The sequence below is a fragment of the Pleurodeles waltl genome, chromosome 6 (assembly GCF_031143425.1).
Source record: "Pleurodeles waltl isolate 20211129_DDA chromosome 6, aPleWal1.hap1.20221129, whole genome shotgun sequence".
In the NCBI taxonomy this organism is placed as follows: Eukaryota; Metazoa; Chordata; class Amphibia; order Caudata; family Salamandridae; genus Pleurodeles; species Pleurodeles waltl.
The window spans coordinates 755,585,224-755,606,458 of record NC_090445.1 but is presented as its reverse complement, the minus strand read 5'-3'; the positions used below and the strand labels follow the sequence as shown (position 1 = coordinate 755,606,458).

General features: G+C 42.7%; 1 protein-coding gene across 2 annotated transcripts in view; it reads left to right on the top strand.

The window, feature by feature from the left end:
- The window catches only part of NHLRC2 (NHL repeat containing 2), a 731,521-nt gene that overhangs the window by 119,443 nt on the left and 590,843 nt on the right, over positions 1–21,235 (top strand). For both annotated transcript variants that reach the window (XM_069239322.1, XM_069239323.1), the window contains exon 2: positions 10,547–10,699. In XM_069239322.1, coding sequence (XP_069095423.1) covers positions 10,547–10,699 — 153 coding nt within the window. The remainder of the gene's footprint in view (positions 1–10,546; positions 10,700–21,235) is intronic.

The following is a 21,235-nucleotide window of genomic DNA, read 5'->3' as shown; positions in this document are numbered from 1 at the left end:
CTTCTAACTTGTTTTAATCCTTCCCGTCCTACCTCCCAGTGTAGCAAAGAAATAATCTGGGTCCCCTAGAATTTTTAACAATTATTGTATTAAATTAGCAATCTTTAAATATGTCTAAACATATTTGAAAATTGCAGTTAAGTTCTTGAGTAATGCAACGAAATACGTGATTGCCAAACACACTGTTCCAGTCAGCCAGGCCTTATGGAAGTGAAAAAGTATCCACAGTGTGATTATCAGAAATTGACGAGGTGTTGGGGAGGTTTGAGGAATACTGTCATTTTCTCTTTGGCATCTACTCTCTGACTGGATATAAATGACAAAAGATGTTAGAGAGGGCAGATTACAGAGTGGCATAATGCCGCTATTTTTCACTTAAATAAAAGGCACTGTTCTCTTCATGATGCTTTTCTTGGCCAGATGCTGGCACCTTCCCCTGAAACACTTGAGCTTCTGCCCCTCCCCCGGGGGCGGAGGGACTCCTCAGTTTGAAGGCCTCTGGTGGATTCAGTCTATGTGCAGTCAGTCACTCAAGGGAGCTAAGAGGTAAGGTGAGGTCTTCTGTGCCCGCCATGGAGTGGCCCTACGAGTGAAGCAGGCAGACGGTATAGTGACTTATGGTCTGAGAGTGGCAGACAGAGTTGTTGGCAGTGTCTGCTTTACAAGGACTAGGCTGGTGACACCGTGAAGCCTTCATAGAATCTGATGCCCAGCGAATTAAAGAGTGTGTGTATTACTAATAAACCCAATGTGTGGGACGAGTTGGGGTGCAAGATTTCTTCATTTTCTTCAGCTGAAAAAGAAAAATATGGGTATTTATATTCTTTGTCTTTTTGTTGACCTTTAGAATCGCTTAAAATGCGTAAAACAAGAATTATTTTGCCCTGCGAGATTATCTGAAAACGTACCCCTTTGCCTAAATTGTAGCAGAGGGCTTGGTAAGGCATGGCCTAGATGCGATTCAGTTCTTCAAGTGAACATTTCAAATGATGATTATAGTGTGAAAGAGGTCTGCCTCGCTTACATTCCAGCCTGGGACCAGCATCCTGCACGTCGGGGTTCTGGCTTCAAACAGAATCGCCGCCCGATCCAGCGCGGTAGCAGGGGGCGCCATGTGCACTAATGGGAGCCTGAAAAATGTAACCCCCCTCCCACCCCTGACTTCCGGTGCCACTGTACTCTGGTGGTTCTTTGACAGCTACTTCCTTAGTTATGACACACAGTGTGCAGGTCTTCAAGGCAGGCGTAGTGGTCTGACTGGCCAGATTTACAATAATGAGTCTTCTAGACAGATATTTGCTTTTGTGAGGCTGGTAGGGCTGGGACAGACGGGGCCTGACGTGTGGCTGACTCTTCAGCAGTCCCACTGGTAACACAGTCCCACTGGCTTTACACAAGAAATGGCCTTTTCCTAAAGTCTCTCGGATTCACAGAGCAGGTTCCATATCCCGAACAGAGAGGAAGTTCAGCAGCATCTGTTAAGAACTGGAGTGAAATAAAATGTTCCCGGTAATAACTTACAAATCAAATATGTTTGAGCACATGAAGGTACAGTTCGCTCCCAGCAGTGCTGTTAAACTCAAAATAAGGAATGGCAGCTAACAACTTGTAACACTGAAAGCAGTGCTAGTATATTGTCTTATGCATTAGATATGTAACGTAACGTTACAAGTCTATGCTCAAGGAAAAAACATGTTCTTTATTTCAAATATGAATCTGTGTGGAGTTCAATCTATATTGATTTGCTAATCTACTGGCAAATGTGCACGCCCTAACGTGTAGATGTGTGTATGGCATATGTATGTATGCCTGCATATGTTTATTTGTATGCATGCTGTTAGAAATGGGTTTTCTGATTGGCTAGGGTTTGCTTCTCAGACAGGTAGAACCCACTGATCTAGTCAGGGTGAGTAAGATGCACACCAAAGATAACCTGTGCTCACCCTCTGGTAGCAGTCAGGTTTATCCCAGAGGTCATGTGTAAAGCGTGTAAGCGTCACACTCACACTGGTGACACAATAAATACACCACAACAGAGACTTCACACTAGCTTATAGAAAAATAAACTATAATGCACATAAACTGTAGACCAAAACAACATAAATCAGTAATATTTTTGCCTACCAGGTAATTGTCACACCACCTTAGTGCAACTATGAAGAATTAGTTTCACATTGCACAAGTCGTGTTGAACATTACCCTTCCAATGCATAACAGACAGGTTATGCAAGGTGCTTGATATCCTAGCAAAATAAACATGCCATGTAGTATACACCAAGAATGCATTGCAAACAGGAAGGGCAAAGATCATCCGAGTGAACTACTGAACAGCCAACAATCATCAGGCCCAGTAGAAGCAAACACCCTTTCGCTCCTATTCTGAGGGTTATGGTATTTTGTGAACATCACTGAAAAACTTAAGTGCACCTGGGCTCCTATTAGGCTAAATATATCTGTTATGGAAAGAAGCACAAGTAGGCTGCTGGAGTTCTGGTGCGGCAACTGCGTATGTCGGGGAGCCCTCTTCAGGCCCTCTTTCACAGAATACCAGAAGAAAAGGGCCTGCAAAGGAGTTGTTTGTGTGGCTCCCCACAAGTGCACGGTGCAGTCACCGACGCCGAGAATGTCCGGCAAATACAGATGCAACTTGGGGGAGGTGTGGCGCGCGCCTGCCGGGCTTGAAGACAAAGGCAGGGCTGGGGCGTGCACTCTGGACCAAGACTCCGCAGTACTGCTTACCAGGATGCAGGCTTCCTGCTCCCCGGGTGCTCCCAGGGTGGCACAGCACAGCGGTGTCCTTCGACGGGGGGGGAGAGCTTTGCAGGGAATTCCCTTGATGCATCTTGCTGTCAGGTAGCACGGAGCCTCTCCTGCTGTAGCCGCCCCCAGTATCACCCCTGCAGGCCAGCCTCCAGAGAGCAGCATATGGGAGAGTGAGTGCGGCGGCAGTCACTCCTTCCCAATAGAGGCAGTTGTGGTTGGGCCAGCTGGTTCCTCCTGTGTTGGGGCTGCGGCCCCTATGCTCTAGCAGCCTGGGCAAGGAAACCAGCAAGATCTTGTAAGGTGCAGGGCAGCTCTCATCCTGCACTAAGTTTAGGAAACCAAATGGGTACCTAATACTAAGCACAAAAGATCCAGGGTGAAGCGCTCAGCATGTGCTGGATGCACAAGGTGACCCGGAGCTGAAGCCAGCACTCCCCATGCACTGGGCCTCTGGAGGGACACTTGAGGGGGACAAGAGGTGCGATAGGCAGGTGGCCCAACGCACAGGCAGATAATCCTGATGGTGGCCTCTCCTGGCATCCCAGCAGTCCTCCAGCAATGCAGCCAGCAGTATCTGGTTACAAGTCCTACGCAGTACCTGGACAGAAAGATGTCAGAAAGTAGCTGGCAGCATGGCAACACACAGAAGAGCAAACCTGATGAGTCCTTTGGGCCGAGTAGATACCGGGCAGCAGGGCAACAAACAGAAGAATAGTCCAGATTATTTCTTTGTGCAGTCCAGCAGTCTTTCTGACAGAGGTTCGGTCCCAGTTCCAAAAGTCCTTTCCCGATCAAGGGGCTACAGCCCCTCGACTTATACTCAGAAATGCCTTTGTTCAGGGGGTAACTTCAAAACAGCCCTTTCAAGTAAAGCACAACACCCTTTCAACCCAGTACTGTCTCCAGACATCAGTAGGGGGTAATCAGTCCATTGTGTGATGGCAGGACACAGCCTATTCACATGTAAGGTGTGAACTACCCTCTTTCTCCCCAGCCCAGGAAGGCTATCAGTATGCAGATGCATCTTCTGTCACACCCAGCCCCTCCTGTGTGATGGCTGTCGGGAAAGAATGCACCAAGTGGAGCTGTCACTCTGCCCCAGACGAGTTATAAGCACAGAGAAATGCCCGCTTTCTAAAAGTGTCATGTCTACAGTGGTAATAAAAAATCCACCTACACCAATAAGCACGATTTCTGACTACCATTCCAAACATATCAAACATGCCACGCTACTCCTTACAGATTGGAAATTACCACTTAGATATGTATAAGGGAATTCCCAATGCAAACCTATAAAAGGCACAGCACTCTCTGTAGTGAATAATGAAATAGGTTGTTTGTCACTACTAGGACATACAACACATGAGAATATGTGTCCTACCCTGTACATACATAGCACTCTACTTATAGGGCTTTATAGGGCCTACCTTGTGGGTGACTTGGGTGTAGTGAAAAGGGAGTTAGGCCTTGGCAAGTAGTTTGACTTGCTAAATCAGTGTGGCAGTAAATTACGCATGCAGGCACTGCCGTGGCAGGCCTGAGACAAGTTTGAGAGGCTACTTCTCCTGGTGGCGTAATCTGTGCTGCAGGCTTACTAGTAACATTTAATTTACAGGCCCGGAGACATGGCATTCCACTTTAGAAGGGATCTATCTGCAAATTAAATAAGCCAAACAGGTGTAAACCAATTATACCAAGTTGTAGGAGAGCACATACATCGTAGCACTGATTAGCAGTGGTAAAGTGCCCGGATTCTTAAAGCCAACAAAAAGAGGGTCAGAAAAATCAGAGGAAAAAGGCAAAACATTTGAGGATGACCCTGCAGAAGGGGCCATTTCCAACATATGTAATATTAGATTTGTGTAATAATAATAAACATAATACATATCCTGGATATATTAATTTTGAATAAAACTATTTAATCCAGGCCTTTATAACATAGGAAGTGTAACAAACTACTACAAAACCTTAAAATGTATAATGGAACATGCAGTAGTAGCGCTGATGAGTTATATCTCTTTTTGAACAATCGCTTTAAAGAAAATGTATGTAACTTTATGTTTGCACAGTGACTATGGTTTAAAAAAATCTAAAGCAATGTAATGGACTCTCTTGGAAATACAGCTAAAATCAGTGTGTTTGCTTCATAGTTGCTCAGAAGCAAGACGTTAGCTGGGGGTGTCGTCCTATGTAGTGGGGCAGAAAGGATTGGAACAGTGGACTAGTAGCATGCATTTATAAAATGCAAGCATTGCCAGAGGCAATAGGTCTGGTTTTGTATTGGAGGAAGAGTTTGGTAGTAGTTGAGCAACTTCGAGTGTGTTGCCATCAGCTGCTTCAGAAACAAACTCCCTTAAAGAAGAAGCATCTGGGGCTCCAAACGAAACAACAAAATGAAAGCTAGAGAAAGCTCCTTTGGTGAACAGACGGTCTTAGTAGAGAGTCTTAAGCCATAAAAAGGACCCGTTGAGAGGGAAGAATGCTAAGAGTTACCAGGTAACCCCACACCTTTTGCTTTTAACCTTGTATAGGAAATTAATAAAATGACTGCGAATTACATACCCTAATACAATGTTATCCTTTCCACATCCAACTCTTCATATATCTACACATACAACAAAACACTTGTAAAAAGAGCTGAGGATTAGATCACATTACACTTCACTACTGTGGAGCATGCCACCTAGAGTGAGCGAAAGGATCCATCTTTTTTCTCTTTTTTCCAATATTCCAGTCAAAGGTGAATAGAACCAATTAACCAAAAACTGGGCCTCAAGAATATGTGAATAAGCTTTATTCGATTTTCCTATTCAAAAATCATAAAAGCATACAAGATAAAACATTACACCACATTGTACATAAAAGCAAATTTACTCAGAAGAAGTTAAAAAAAAAAAGCCAGGTAAAAAATTACAGTGTAAAGTCATATGGCACAAATAGCACAACATGAAGAGGTTCAGGTCAACACAGAATCAGTATAGTAAACAGAGATTGCAGAAAGGCAAGGCAACATTGTTGAAACTTTAAATCTCGCAAAATCTGCAATATAAAACGCTTCCTCAAATCCCTATAAAACATGCAGAAGAACAAAATATGCACATTATTTTGATTAAATTGTCACATGAGCATTTGAGTAAAACCTCAGACCAGTCATTTGTTGTTACTAGATGGTGAAAAGTGTTAAGTCTGAAGTGGGTCAGAACAAACCTTTGACAACAAGTATGTACAAATTCAAGAAATGATTGTATATCGTAGGTAACCAAAATCCTTAGGTTCTTTACAACGCTAGGTTTTAAAGGTTCTGTAGTCAGTCTGTATTCCTCCATCAAAGATAAACATGCCTTTTTGAGTTCCTTCCTACTGATGCACTGTAATATGTTGGGCCTTTCAAAGTATTCAGCATGTCTTAGTTCCAGGCAGGTTTGTTTAAAATAATCAGTCAGGGAATTCGTAGAGGCGCGGTCATTTTAAGACAATCTTTAGTAACGTTGCAATTTAATGAAGTGTTGTCACAGCACCAAACCTTATGCCATAAACGAATTGGCCGTATTAGCTATGAAGGGAGCCCCAAATTCAGAATGACAAACAAAGGAGGAACAACTCTGACTGTTTGTAAATTGCTGAAAAGGGCATTCTCCACTAATTGGAGGGGGTGGATGTTACTATATCCCCAAATTCCTGACCATACAGAGCTATTGTCACACACTTGACCTTATAAATAGTTAGCGTTTCTTTCAGAGGTTCATTGTTAATTTTAATAGCAAAATTTGACAGTGCAGTGGTGGCTTTTATGAAGTTTAACTTACTTGCGTTAATAGCCTGTTTCCATGAACCACACGTCTCAAAATAGATTCTCAAATATGAGAACGAGGAAGTAAAATGTAATTTTGTGTCACCAACCAAGAAGTTACAGCACTTTGGGGATCTCGCCCCACCATTTACTATAAATGTTTTGCCCAGGCTGACTGTTAGACCCTGGTCCTGCATGTGGTTGGCAAAGCATGTAAGAAGCCATTGTTGACTCGGTGGGGTACGGGCCATGAATACGGCATCACCTGCATAGAGGAGAGCTGGAATTAGACAATGGGCAATCTAAGGGAGATCCTGACAGTTTTGCATCAAAACATTACCCAAGTTCTTGATGTACATGGTGAACAAAAAAGGAGAAAGGACACAGCTCTGTCTGACTCTCCTCTCTATGCTAAACGAACAGGTACATTCGCCTCTGAGGCCATACTGTACCCTAGCTCTGTACCTCAAAAGAATAATAAACTTTTAGGAGTTAGTAACAACATTTCCAGCATTCCTAGCAGCAAGCCCTCTAGTCTATAGTGACGATTCATGGCTCTGAAAAGGAGTCAGCAGATTATATTTTCACTGTCAATGGTGAAATTAAAAGACATACACAGCAAACTGTTGCATAGTGGGCACATTTGATAATGGACCAGTATTCTCTTTGCACCTTTCAGATGGCCATGGTGTGCCCACTTCCTTACTTAGTGAACAAATAAAGCTGTAAATCGAATAAAATGTTATCATGAATGCAAAGCAAACAAGTGAATGCCCAAGGGATATAAATGACTAGCACTCTCTTTATGACAGGCAGATGTATCCAAACATCTCCCACTTCCTAAACTATAAAAACACATAAATCTGCAATTAAAATGCCATCCTGTCAACAAAGTAAAAACATCAAAAGCACACACTTACTTGCTCTCAGTTACAAGTTTCAACTTTTATCAGCTGTTCAAAGGTATCACTTAACGCCCTCTCACCAGAGCATAATGTGAACACAAATGAGACAATGTAACCATCCACCAAGTGTCATAGCCTTGATGGCCCGCACATCCAAACAGTGGTAAACCATCCCCAAAACTTGACAGCAGTGGTTGAAGAGTGCTTATCCAAAGCCCTCAGCCTTTCTGTATTTCTTCTGACTGAACTATTTTGAAGAATTGATCACATGGGATCTTCAAGACAGCTAAGAGTATCTGCAGCCATATCTAATGACTTGCCACAGAATATCCACTACCAGAGTGGCTCAAATCTGATGCAAAGCACACACCACTGTCTTTCCGTTTACTCCCTAGAATGATGGGCACAAAGGAAAAGAAGAGAGAGCCAAAAATGATGGTGGCAGGCTAGCAAAACAATAGGGATGGCTCACAAACTAAAATAGTTAAAGAAATAGGTGACCTTTAAGAATGTCAAAAATTTAATGGAAATGACAAAAGAGAATGGATACATCCCCTAAAGATTAAAAAGGAAAATATGGCGAGCAGGCAACACCTTGGACAATATGTCTGTGCAGCAGCTGGGGGAAAGAATGGCTGTGAAATAATAATTTTCTTTGACTGATTCCAAATCAAATGCATCTGAGCAAATCAAGGTAAAGATTGTCTCCAGCTGTTAAACTTTTAATAAAGCACATATTTTCAGCAGTGTAAGTGTTGTTTGTCAATTTTACAATTGGCGGGAATTGGGCAAAAGGGAGAATTGCAAGGAACACTCTGTGGGGAAACTTCCTCCATACAGATGCAAAAATCATTGCCGACGTGGGAGGAAATAAAACAGAAGAAACACGTGATGTACAAAATTAATTTAAAAATGATATATAATATACATATTACGCCTTTCTCTTTATCTGAACACATCGTTAAGGCTTACTTTAAGCACGTTTGAACCACTGTTTTATATTTCGATGTGTAGTTTGTTGTGACAAAATTACTTGGTGTCTCACGCAGCTTCTAGTTACTGGTTTCCCTTTTTCACCTTCCAGTAGTTCTCAGTGAGACTGTATTGACTGGTGGCAGTGGAAGAGCAGAGGTCCGCATCATGTCACTGAGTCCTTCTCTAATTCAGTTTTGCCCCTTTCTTTGGCCTATTTTATTTGTTTATATCCTCCCCTTTGAAAATGTTAGATTGATTCAAGCTGCACTCTTTCTACATTGCCCTCCACCAAATTTATTCACCTGTCTCTTATATTAGATGGACAAGAGCCCTATGCTTCTGCTCCACCCATTATCCTTATATGCACTTTCAGGTCAGTGCTGTAATGATATAGACCATTTTCGAGATGAAGATTCTTTCATATATTACCCAATGCACACTGACATTTTCATGGACACTTTGATCTCCAGTAGAGTTTATTATCCTACAGCCCTCTATGCAGAGGATTTCAAATACTAATATAACTGCCTCTATAATGCCCATAGCTCCACCACCAGACTGTGACTCCCTCCAAAAGAAACCTCCACTTGCTCCTGCTCACTACCCCTCCCAACCAATGTCCTCCTGCGTGACTTCTCTCCCATAGTCTTCGCAAAAGCACAGGACACTGACGTAACTGGTTATTTTCCTTTGAAAGTATGTATTGTGAATAGACTTTACTTCATGTACTTGAAGTATCAGCTTTACAAAGTTCTTTTGCTGGGTGTTCAGGTGTGGACATGTTTGCATACACTGGTGTATGGGTCTTTGTTTGAAATGGTTTCATATTGCATTGTGCATCTCCGGACTCTGTTGCTGTTACTGTGGGAGATGATGGAGTTTTCCTTTCCTTAGAAATGGGTCAGTGTTATATGATAATGTGTGACAATCCAAATTTGGATTAGCTCATTATGTGTTGTCACTAGTAATGCCATGCTGACTATGCAGTTTTTGCTTGTTACCCATTTATAAAATGTGTATAAAACCCTTGGTTGGGGGGGGGGTGAGGCAGAGAGTTTCTCTTTTAATTGCAGACTGTGTCTGATTATTTTATTGATTCTCCTATTTCTCCTGGGGCTCAGCCACTTACAATTTGTGATTCTTATTGGGACTTAGCACAATTCTGATCTTTGAGCATGTACTCTGTATCTGAGGCTTCATGGCATTTTTTCATTTTCGGTAATGCTTAATTTGAGCCTTTTGTAATAAAACCCTTTAACTTTTCTTTGATCTAAAACTCAGTTATTGAGTGGTCCCAGTTACTTATAACTCTGCTAATTTTTGTTGGGCTTAATGTTGAGGATGGTGGTGATTTACAGCAAGATCAAAAATGCTTGAGCCGAACATCCAATGTAAATTTTGGGGTGATCTAAAATATTGGGGTGCATTAGTATATTGAGGTTCAGCTTCCACGTGTCTTTGCACAAAAATCACTCTCAGATCATTCAGCCGTATAAACTTTATCAGCCGAAAAGACAGAACATTTTGGGTGTAAGACTCAGTACTCCAGGAGCGTTTTCTACATCAGAGTCCGGCCCACCAGAGTCACCTTTAGGAACACTTACACATCCTGCTTTTTCCACCTGAAAGAAGCAATCACCTAACACAACACCTAGTAGCAAGTCAGTCTTCAGATTACTCAGTTTGTGAAGTACACAATAAACATGTACAATAACAAATGTGCGAAAATGATTCTTGTATATTCTTTTCCATGAATTTTATTGAGGGCCCTTGGTCTTCATTTTAAGTGTCAATGGTCTCAGTATTTCTCGTCGCCTGTCACTCTTCGTTTGTGTTTTGGTTTCTATGGAAAATACATTTTTGGTGGATATTAAAGTGATTGGTATAACCCTCATTGGTGAGCCCGGGTGTGCTAAGATATTCTCTGTTTTTCCCAAAATGTAGCTATTTGCACACTTTCTAGCCATGCGATTGTAATATCTTTTGAGCATTTTTTTGGCTACTTTGTTAAAACCCATCCTTTGACTTTTGATGAACTGAGCTGCCTTTGTTGTTTGCCATCATTTGTGGTGTCCGCTGTGTGCCTAAGATCTGTCCTTTCTCTGAATTTCAGGCCTGCAATGGTTAAACATCGAAGCACCTCTTTACCTACACAAAGACCTGCGTGGCAAAGTGGTGATACTGGACTTCTTTACTTACTGCTGCATCAACTGCATGCATCTGCTGCCCGACCTGCATGAGCTGGAGCAACAGTACTCTGACAAAGGTATGTGTGCCTTGCCTGCTCAAAATAGCAACCTCTGGCATGGCTACTCGGCCAGGAGCCTAGCCACTTGTCCTCTGTGCGCACTCTGTTTTGGCAAGGCTTCATGTCTCTTTGAAATGCTCCCCTAATCTACAGGACTGCTTGTTCTCTCCCAGCACTTTCAAATGGCTTGGATTGGGCTGACATCCCTTCTACGTCATTTTGGGCGTCAGCATTAGGAAGAGCTCTGTCCGGAATGTCCCACATCCGCTGTGCCTGTTCACCAGCATGCATACTGTACAAAATATGAGGGTGCTCTGCTGATTTCCTAGGCATACAAGGCAGCTCATGAGGAGATGAAATGTATGTTTCTCTTCAGCATCTCTTGCTATAAGCCTGCTCGTTATTTGATGGTGTTGGGTGGGAGATTGGATTTGCCAAACGTCTTTTTTGCAGAGTGGAGCTTCTGCTTTGAATAGAGACTCATTTCTGATTCACGAGTATAAGCGAGATCTACTGTGCATTCGTCATTTGTCTGACACTTTCAATTCTGTCTGTTTTTCTGTGAGTGGACAAGGGCTTATTTCGAGGTAAAGCCCTTCGCAGCCACTCTTTGGAGCTGCTCTGCACCTTACCAGTGTATTTCAGTTACTTATGAATCCATTAATCCACACGCTTGTTTAAAGAACCCTGTTGGTCCTGGCCCTCTCTGCAGGGTCATCCCCAGACTTTTTGCCTTTTCCCTCCACATTTTTGCTGAATTCATTTTTGTTGGCTTTAGGATTCTGGGCACTTTGCTGCTGCTAACCAGTGCTAAATTGCATATGCTCTGTACTTTAAAACATGGTAACATTGGCTTATCCACAGTTGGCATGTTTAATTACTTGTATGTCCCTAATAAAGTGCACTATATGTGCACAGGGTCTGTCCATTAAATGCTGCTAGTGTGCTTGCAGCACTGATTGCGCCACCCACTCAGTAGCCTTTTAAACATGGCTCAGGCGTGCCATTGCTGAGCCTGTGTGTGCAGTATTAAACTGCTATTTTGACCAGGCTAGTTAAACTACTTGCCAGGCCCAAACCTTCCCTTTTATTACATTTAAGCCACCCCCAAGGTAGACTTTAGGCAGCCCAAAGGGCATGGTGTAGAGTAATTAAAAAGTAGGACATGTACTTTTGAGTTTTACATGTCCTGGTAGTGAAAAACTGCTAAATGTGTTTTTCACTACAGCAAGGCCTATCTCTCCCATACATTAACATGGGGATTTCCTCAAAACATCTTTTAAGTGTAATTTCCCATGGGGAGCAGATCGAGTTTGGTGTCTCTGGATTCACAATTTAAGTACACATCTTTTTGTAAAGTGAGTTTCTAAATTGCAGGTCTGAATATGCAACTTTTAGAAAGTCGGCATTTTCTCTATCCATCCTCTGCATCTGCCTGTCTCTGAATACACGACTGGGTTAGGGTGACAGTTGGGCTTTGTGCATTCCCTCTAGACAGTCCCATAAAGGGAGCTGGGGTGTGACATTTGCATCCTGGTGGCCCATCACCAGGCTTGTGGGCCTTCCTGAGCTAGATTGGAAGGGAGGACTGACACACCTGAATAGGGCTGTGCCTGTCCCCACACAAAGTGTTGCATATGTCCCTGTAGTGCGTCTGGAGCCAGGGAAGGAAGGGCAGGGACCTTGTGAAGTTTAAAGCTTCTTTCATGTCTCCCTCACTTCAATGGCACATTTGGGTATAAGTACTGAACCCCTGACACCTCCGAATTAGTTCGCCTATGAGTCCTTAGGAGACTCTGCCAAGAAGAGGAGCTGCCACTGTGCTAACTGCTCTGCTGTGTTAGCCTGCTGCCTCCTGTTTGCAGTACTATCAGGAGGACTGCCGCTTTGCAACTTGCTCTGCTGTGCTGGCCTGCTGCCACTTGCAGTGAGAAAGACTGAACCTACTCTACAACCTTTAAACCCCAAGTATCTCCAAGGGCTTGTTGGCTTGGCCCCTGTTATCAAAGCCTTGTTTTTATTACTACCCTGTTGCAAGAGCTGTTCTGTGAAAACCAGCTTGTCCCCACTGCTCCGTTCTGCATAAGGAAAGAACTTTGCTTTAAAGATTGAGGGCTACACTCCACCAGCATCCAGTGCTTTTGTTTGACCTGCAATTATCAAGATCAGCGACCTGCGCTGAATGAAAGCACTGCCTTTGTACCCGAGCTGAGGGAAGCCCTGCACGCTTAATTTCAAGGGAAATAAACGAAACTTCGCTGAGCCTGCCTCGACCACCAGAAGGCAGCCCAGCATGGCCCAGCGCTGCACCACCTTCCAAACAGGTGGGCTCCCCAGTGATGTGAGGACTGCTCCTGCAACGCCAGGTACTGTGCTCAGAGTCTGGACCCGCTAGGTGCTCTGGTTGTCGGACACCTGCATGGCAGCTAACAACTATTTATACATACCGATCCAAAGAGACCCATGGCCAATTCCTCGTTTGGGGTGCCTGTGAGCCTGCACTGTATGGAGACTGTACTTGTTGATCCCCTGCTGGGATCCCTGCCAATCACCCCAGTCTAGCAAGACTAGTACAGGTGCATTAACCATGAGTGCTGTTTCCAGCAGTCCCACCTGAACACTACCGTAATTAGTTTATGAGGAACAAACATATTTTTTTAGCACTGTGATTTTCCCTGCAAATTATAAAACGCTATAACTTGAAAAGTATACATGTGAGTTTTATCATTTTGGTCTTGTTTTAACGAGATGGATATGCTTATTTTTTCTAAATGGGTGTGGAACCTTTTTGTGGTGTTTCACTGTGTTACTAATATTAAAGTGTTGCATAAATACTCTACAGATTGTTTCATAAGTTAAACCTGACTGCTCTGTGCAAATCTACCAGAGTGTGAGCACTGGTTAATTTAGGTGGGCTAACTTACTTACCCTGACTAGGATTGTGGATCTTACTTGGACAGGGTGCAAACCTCTGACAACTAGAGACCCGAATTCTAATGAACCCCTTTGGAAATTGTTGCCAACCAAGTGGTGAAATGTTAAAAGAAATTCGTAGGGATGTACTCTCGTGGTATATGAATCTAATTTTAGTGTTACATGTCAATCATTTTATTTACAATTTTACCTGCTTCCTGCAGTTTCATGAGTGGAGACCTATGCTTTATAGCTTTTGAATAGTTTGTTATAAGCTCCCAAAGCACTACTGCTATTACTTCATGTATTTTTAGAAAAGGTATTTATTTTGTGCAGAACCTCGCCTTAAAGCCAAACACTACTCACCTGCTGTGTAATTCTGTATATAGATGTTGGGCTGTACTTTTCATATTCTTTTCCATATTATCTCACAAGATGGTGGAAGGGCCAGTTACTCTAGGCCTGATTCCCAAAGTGAGTTCACTTTCGCTCGTAAATATATATGTAAATGTACACCAGAGACAGGGAAACACGTGGAAGTTATATGCATTTATTTATTAACAATCTTGTCACTTGTGGGGGCTAGGGTAGGGTGCCTGTTTAAGGAGGTGAACAGTAACAAACTACAGAGGGTCTGGGTTTTGGCAAAAATTTGGCAGGAACATTCCCACCATGACAACGGTCAACAAATAAATTCCATTCCTTGGTTGGACTGGAGAAGGAGCACATCCAAAATTGATGGGGGTGGGAGCTAAGGAAAGGGGTTTCTCCACTGGAACAAATACTTTATCCTGGGATGGAAATAACATTTTGAAAAGGAAATTCATTTGTATAGCCTATCTGTGTATGAGAAAGACGCCATGTATGGGAGTCACATGAAATTCATGAAGAATTTGTCCAGGGAAACAGCAATTATTGCAGATTTTGGGAGAAGTCCTGGTATCCTTTGGATAGTCCAAGACAGTCAGAAATGTATTCAAATCCTAGATATACGCTTGTGTGAGTAAATTTCCCAGTTTCTTTTTTGGATATGTTCCTTTGTAAGAATCACACTGCTCTCGCCATGAAGCGATTTTTCTCGCTAAAAGTGTCCATTAGAGGATTTGCTGCTGCACTCAGTTTAGTGGAACATGCTAACACTTACCTTAAATCTACTAATAAGGAAGATTGCATGAAGTATGTCCTTTGATGTATCATCAGTAGACAGCAACTTAATGAAGCAACGCTAAATCCTGGATAGCCTCCTGAACCTCAAACACTCCACCTATACCAGCCAAGGTGCTCTGTTCTCTCAAGATATGTTTAATCCTTCTAAGTCTCCTCGCACTTAGAAACAGCGGCCTGCTCAATTCACATACCTTACAACTGTGGCTGATAAATATCAGACCACTGGTTTGACTAAAGAGATGGAATACAAAGCTTTTGACACTTAAACAAGCCTCTTTAGTCTCTTGTAGTCCCTGGCTGTCTCCTTCTACTCTGCCCCCTTCATTTAAAGATAATGTGGTCCTGTCATGAGACGTCAGCGTGTAAACTCTCAGCCATGGTTTGCACCTCGGTTTCATTGTTGTAATGCATGGAGCTCATTTGTGACTGTGGGGAAATGGCACGAAATGACAGTAGAGCTGGGGGACACATCAACAAGGAAACATTTGCAAATGCAATAAATGTTGGTGATTCCAATCCTGTACTTCTCAAGGAGAGAGCCTGATATGCTAAAATAAATGGGCAGTGGAAGTTTGTCCATGTGGCTAGGTGGGATAGACCTCACCTATTTTTCCTCCATCACTCTGAGGGTTTGAAAACGTGCTTCACCGAGGCACGGACATTGCTGTAGAGCTACAGACACTTGCACTGATAGGAGAAATAAAAATCAAACCTCGCAACATTTCCAGCATTCTAGCACAGAGCTCTCCAGCCTTATAGTGTTGGCCATAGGGTGACTGCGGTCCACGTGCTGTTTGTAGTGGTGCGAGCAATCATGCATCAGCACTGCATCTGCAGCTCATTGACAGGGGATACATCTCTCTGCCGTCGTCATTGTGGACCTCAGTGACCTTTGGCACGAGATGTGGTTTAATCACATTCAAGGTCTTCTCGTTAATGCAGAAATCGACCTAAGGATGCGTCTTCATTACCGTTTGTCACCTGGGACATTTGGCATTGGGATGCCGTGGGGACCGGTGCTATCTATCATTTGTTTCTATATTTGGATCTGGCGAGATCATATTGTGCGTGGAACAGAACAGACGCTATTCTGATACATGCAAATCGAGATAATAATGTTTTCCTGCCTCGTGCTAGATGAGTTCAGACCTGGGTTAGCGCACGTTTCTGTGGTTTAATGGTGGTTCGGTTATCCACTGTGTCCTTTGAGCCCAGTCCTACATCCAGCCTGCTCGCAGCTGCATTAATGTTGAGATGCGTTTGTCTTTTGAAGGGGCCATTCAGTGTGGGGAAAAGAAGACTTATTTCCCCCCAGTGCTGCATCTCTAACAGTCATCACCAGCAGGCATTCTAGAATGTTCCTTCGGAAGACAACGTCTGCTGGGGTTTTGAGACTTATTGTGACCATGCATCAGATGGTCCTGCACTGCTCTTCAAGGCCTGCTTTCTTCTCCTTCAAGTTTATCGTTTGACTCTACATGGGCGGTCTTCGTGGAGGTGCAAAATATGATTTGCTCGTCATCAGCTTCAAATTAGGTTTGGGTTTCCAGTAACATATTTTTTCAAAGCTTAATTTTTCCCTTCTGTTTCTTCGAGTGTTTTACTTTGAGACATTGTGTGATGTATTCGGTTAAACTTATACCTTATATTGCATACTTTCCAGGGACAAATAATCTGAACACAAATGGAAAACATTACAAAACACTGGGGGTTCTGAGCTCTTTAAAATTATGGTATTGATTAAAAACCTTATGTGCCCATGCTCCTCCTACTGAGACTATGACAAGCAAGTGAAGGATGCTTATTTACTAGTCAAAAGCCTAAAAGAAATATTATGTGGCACCGCAGCGGTTCGCCTCAGGAGGTTTATAAGTGGAAAGAATTCCAGAGCCCAGCCCACTTCTTGGTGCAGTTTTCATCTGACGGTTCAGTGTCTGGGGACTTTTTGTTTTAGTGCTGTGGTCTAAAGTTACTTTTTGGTGCGCTGTTTAACCTGTGGTCACAGTGGCAGTGTTCCTAATGTGTTATTGGATTTCTTTTGCCTCTTAAAGGCAGCTTGAATCTGCATATATACACGCTGTTTTCGCCTGATACTCAAATACCGGCGCTTGCACCCGAATAGTTTCTACAGCAGCATTTTCCGGGATTTCGCATGAAACAAGCAGTGTTACTGCTCAACTTACCCTAGAGTTTAATAAGCGCACACACCGGGATGGCAGAACAGCCTCTATGCTGGCACCACCTCCATAGAGTTATCCTAGGTCAGTGGAAATTCCATGAGGAACAGCAGACTTTCTGTGCAGCTAACCAGGTCACCCAGTTACTCAATGACTCTCATTACAAATGTCATGTAACAAAACCCTGTGCACTTACATCACGCGTAAAGCTTTACAGATAACCTTGCTTTACTAGCAACTCACCCTTGTTAATGTGCCGGTCCTTAATAAGTACACTTACAAGGGGACGTGTATAGGTCGATGAACCTTTTGACTCGTTTAAGATGATCTTACCATAGCTCCAGTTTAGGAAACAATAATCAATACACAATAATCAATAATCATTAGTCAAATCAGTAATCAATGGAGTCCGTAATTGTCACACACCATGACTTTTCAGCCATGAATAACCACACCTTTAGTAAAAGTTTAGTAATTGTATTCCCTTATATTAACAATGCTAAAGTCATGTGGATTAATCTCAAAATCAATTCAGAACACATATGAGAACAGTTTTAATTAGCTGAAAGATGCAGAAAACACAATCTAATTAAAAACTTGTATTACTGCACATTCCAAAGCTACAGTGCAAATCATTAATAAAGTCAGCTTCAATAATGCAGCACGATCCATAAAGTTCAGCAAAATAGTCGTCAAACAGTGGTCTCTGCAATTTGTCAGTTGTCATGCAGTAAATCTCAACTAACCCAGATTAGCATCAGTATGTGGGGCTTCATGCAAAACAATTTAGAACATGAATTTAGAAAAACATCTAGCTAAGAAAACTAAGACAGTGCAGTTGGTACTTAGAAAGAAAAGGCACAAAGATGCAATTCAGTCATATTATCTTATCTACCTATCCACGGTATGGGTCAGCAAACAGAATCAAACTTCGTCCTCAGGTCATCAATCAATCAGCAACACATCAGGCTCTCAGCCAGACAGTATGAGCCCAATGACAGAATCTCGAATCTCTTCTAAAGTCTCTTCTTCTCTCCAAATCTGCATCTTTCTCCTCTGTCACGTTGTTATATCAAAGTCACCCAAACTATCCCCTAATTTCCAATTTGTCAGTTAATCATACGTTATTACTCTATCCAATGATATTATTAACCCAAATCTATGAATTCTAATATTTCTTCTTTCTCATAACGTTGACTGGTCCGCCTTACGATGTTCTCGTCATCGAGCTCATCAGGTATCAATTTTGTTGCATCTTCTTCTCCGGTCAGTGTCTTCATTGTTCACGTCCTGGGAAAGTACATCTAGCACACATTACATACAGTATGGTACATTTTAAGGATACTGTCTCCTGTTAGTTGGTTCTCATGGAAAGCTTCTGCTAAGCCTTTTATTAAAAGAATGGGCATTTCACAGCTAGTTCACTCTGTCAGCATTTTCTATTAAACGCTAAGAAATACAGCTTCTGCATGAGGCCTGGCAAAACTAGGCCAAGACACTCGCTAAGTTAAGGCCTACAATTTATAATCTAAAGCATACTTTAAAACACTTAATATGACATATTACTACATTAATCTAATATATTTTCAATACTTCACAAGTATTAATCATTTATTTAATACATTTCGTGAAAACTGGTGGCCATTCTTCGAGGTCACAATTTCAAACGTACACATTATTTTTCTATGTTATTCATTTTCTACATAATTCATTACTCAAAATACATAAACACACATTAATAATTTCTAATTACGATATCTGCTTCAGCACCCTCGACTGAAAATATAATGTAAAATGTATATTCTAGTAGAGAAAAATCATGTGTGAGATTGGAACTGCAGTATATTAGTAGCAAAGTCAAGATTGTGAATTCTAATCTTGTCTTTGACTTTGCCTTAGATTATAAATGTGTGAAATTTAACTTGTGTGTAAAATAAAAAATTGGAATGCAAATGTGCAAATCTTCTGATACAGAAGATCTTACATCTGCTACCACTACACTCCCTTTGATGTACAGCACTCTAGCTTTCCAGCTAGGTTAGTGGTGTATAAATTCTTACACAGGCATAAATGTGATTGTTCGAAATGGCCCTTTCTGCAGGGTTGTCCCCAAACCTTTTGCCTTTCTCCTCCTATGAATCTGATCCTCTTTTTGTTGGCTTTAGGACCCAGGGCACTTTACAAGTGCTAAACAATGTTAAAGTGCATGTGCTCTCTCCTTTAAAACTGGGTATGAACTGGCTTACACCTGTTTGGCTTATTTAATTTACCTGTCGGTATGAACTGACTTACACCTGTTTGGCTTATTTAATTTGCCTGTAAGTCCCCTGTAAAGTGGTATACCATATACCCAAGGCCTGTAAATTAAATGCTACTACTGAGCCTGCAGCACAGATTGCGCCAATCACAGAAGTGGCCTTTCAAACTTGTCTCAGGTCAGTCACTGCAGTGCCTACTTCACAGTTTATTACAACATTGACTTGGCAGGTCAAACTACTTGCCAAGGCATCAACTCCCTTTTTACTACACCTAAGTCACCCCTAGCTAGGCCCTAGATAGCCCTATGGTCATGTAAAAGGTAAGACAAACATGTCCTAGTAGTGACAAACAGACAATTTCGTTTTTTCACTGCTGTGAGCGCTGCTCCTTACATAGGTTTGCATTGGGAATTCCCTTATATATGTCTAAGTGGTCATTTCTGATCTGTAAGGAGTAGCATGGGCATCTTTGGTATGTTTGGAATTGTAGTGAGAAGTCCTGCTTACTGGTGTAGATAGATGTTTTATTGCTATTTTAGAAATTCCACTTTTAGGAATAGGGCATTAATCTGTGCTTATAACTCTAGTTCTTTGCAGCCTGATTCCAATCCACGTCTAGGGCAGAGTGACAGCTACACTGTGTGCACACTCTCTGGACAGCCATCCATCAGGGAGGGTTCTGTGTGACAGGTTACATGTGCATTCATCTACATACTGATGGCCTTCCTGGGCTGGGAGAGGCAGAGGGCTTTCAAACTTTACACTTGAATAGGCTGTGTCCTGCCGTCACACAAAGGGCTCATTTACCCCAAACGGATGTCTGGAGCCAGAGTAGGGGAGAAGGGAAATTCGTAGAACTAGTCAGATCTGGCTGAAACCTTCTCCCACATTCTAGAAGATGGGCACCTGGGTCATAAGTACAGGGTCTCTCACCCAATGATTTTTAGAGCACTTTTGGAATTGGGGCTGAACCTCTGTCAGAAGGATTGCTGTGCTGCACTAAGGACTTATCTGGACTGCTCTCCTGCTCCGGCTGAGCTCTCTTCATCATCACAAGGCAGTCTTTGGAGCAGGGATACTGTGTTGAGACACCCTCTCACATGGCCCTGCATCGCTGTAGGCCAGAGAGAAATCCTTCACCAGGGCAAATCCCCCCCCCCTCTCAGCAACGTGTTGGTGGCCGAGTGACGCCTGTGACATCAGCTGGCTTTCCACAAAGGAGAGCAGTGCTGCAATGAGTATTGTGTATGAGAGTGGTCACCTTCAGGGCTCGCCTGCCCTCCGTCAGAGAGACCGCCACAGCGCCACAAGAGAAACAACTATGCACTGCTCCCCCTGTTCCCATTTCTGATCAGTGGGCCGGGAGGGTCACAGACACACTGCAACAGTGACTCCTCATTTTTGGGTAAAGCTGCATTCCCTTACAGTAGCTCTGCATGTTTGCAGACAACTGTCTGTTATTATCCTACAAGCGGGGGACTCGGTGAGGTCTCCCTGCGGAATTCAGCAGTGTTTGCCCCTTCCCCGTGTTGGCACATACCTAGGGGCACTTGTATGCAATGGAGTCAATTCAAGGAGGAGTCCTCGAGGAGGACCCCCGTTTGAGTGGTTGAGGTTCTGGTGACTAGTAAAGTTACCGGATTAACTGTAGTAGGTGTGCAGGGGCTCCTGTGCCCCACAGTTGGCCTGACTTACTGTACTGTATGTAACAGACATGCAGGGGTTTCTGTTCATGATGTGTTTAAAAAACACGTTATTAGCCATGCCTGTTCATTCATTCATGGGGGTTACTGCTGCTTTTCATGCCCTGATATATTTTATGCATATTTTGCTTTACCTTGTCAGGCTAGCGATTAATCGTTCAGTAACTGATGATACGTGCATTGACTATTTTTACAACCTGTTGTATTTCCTGCCCTGATGTCTAACGTATGTCAGTTTGATTCTTGCCTTACCAAGATATTGCTTACTGATCCAGGATTTGCGTAGGATGCACAGTACTTATGATTTGTGTCCTTTTTGATCTATGTTATACACAA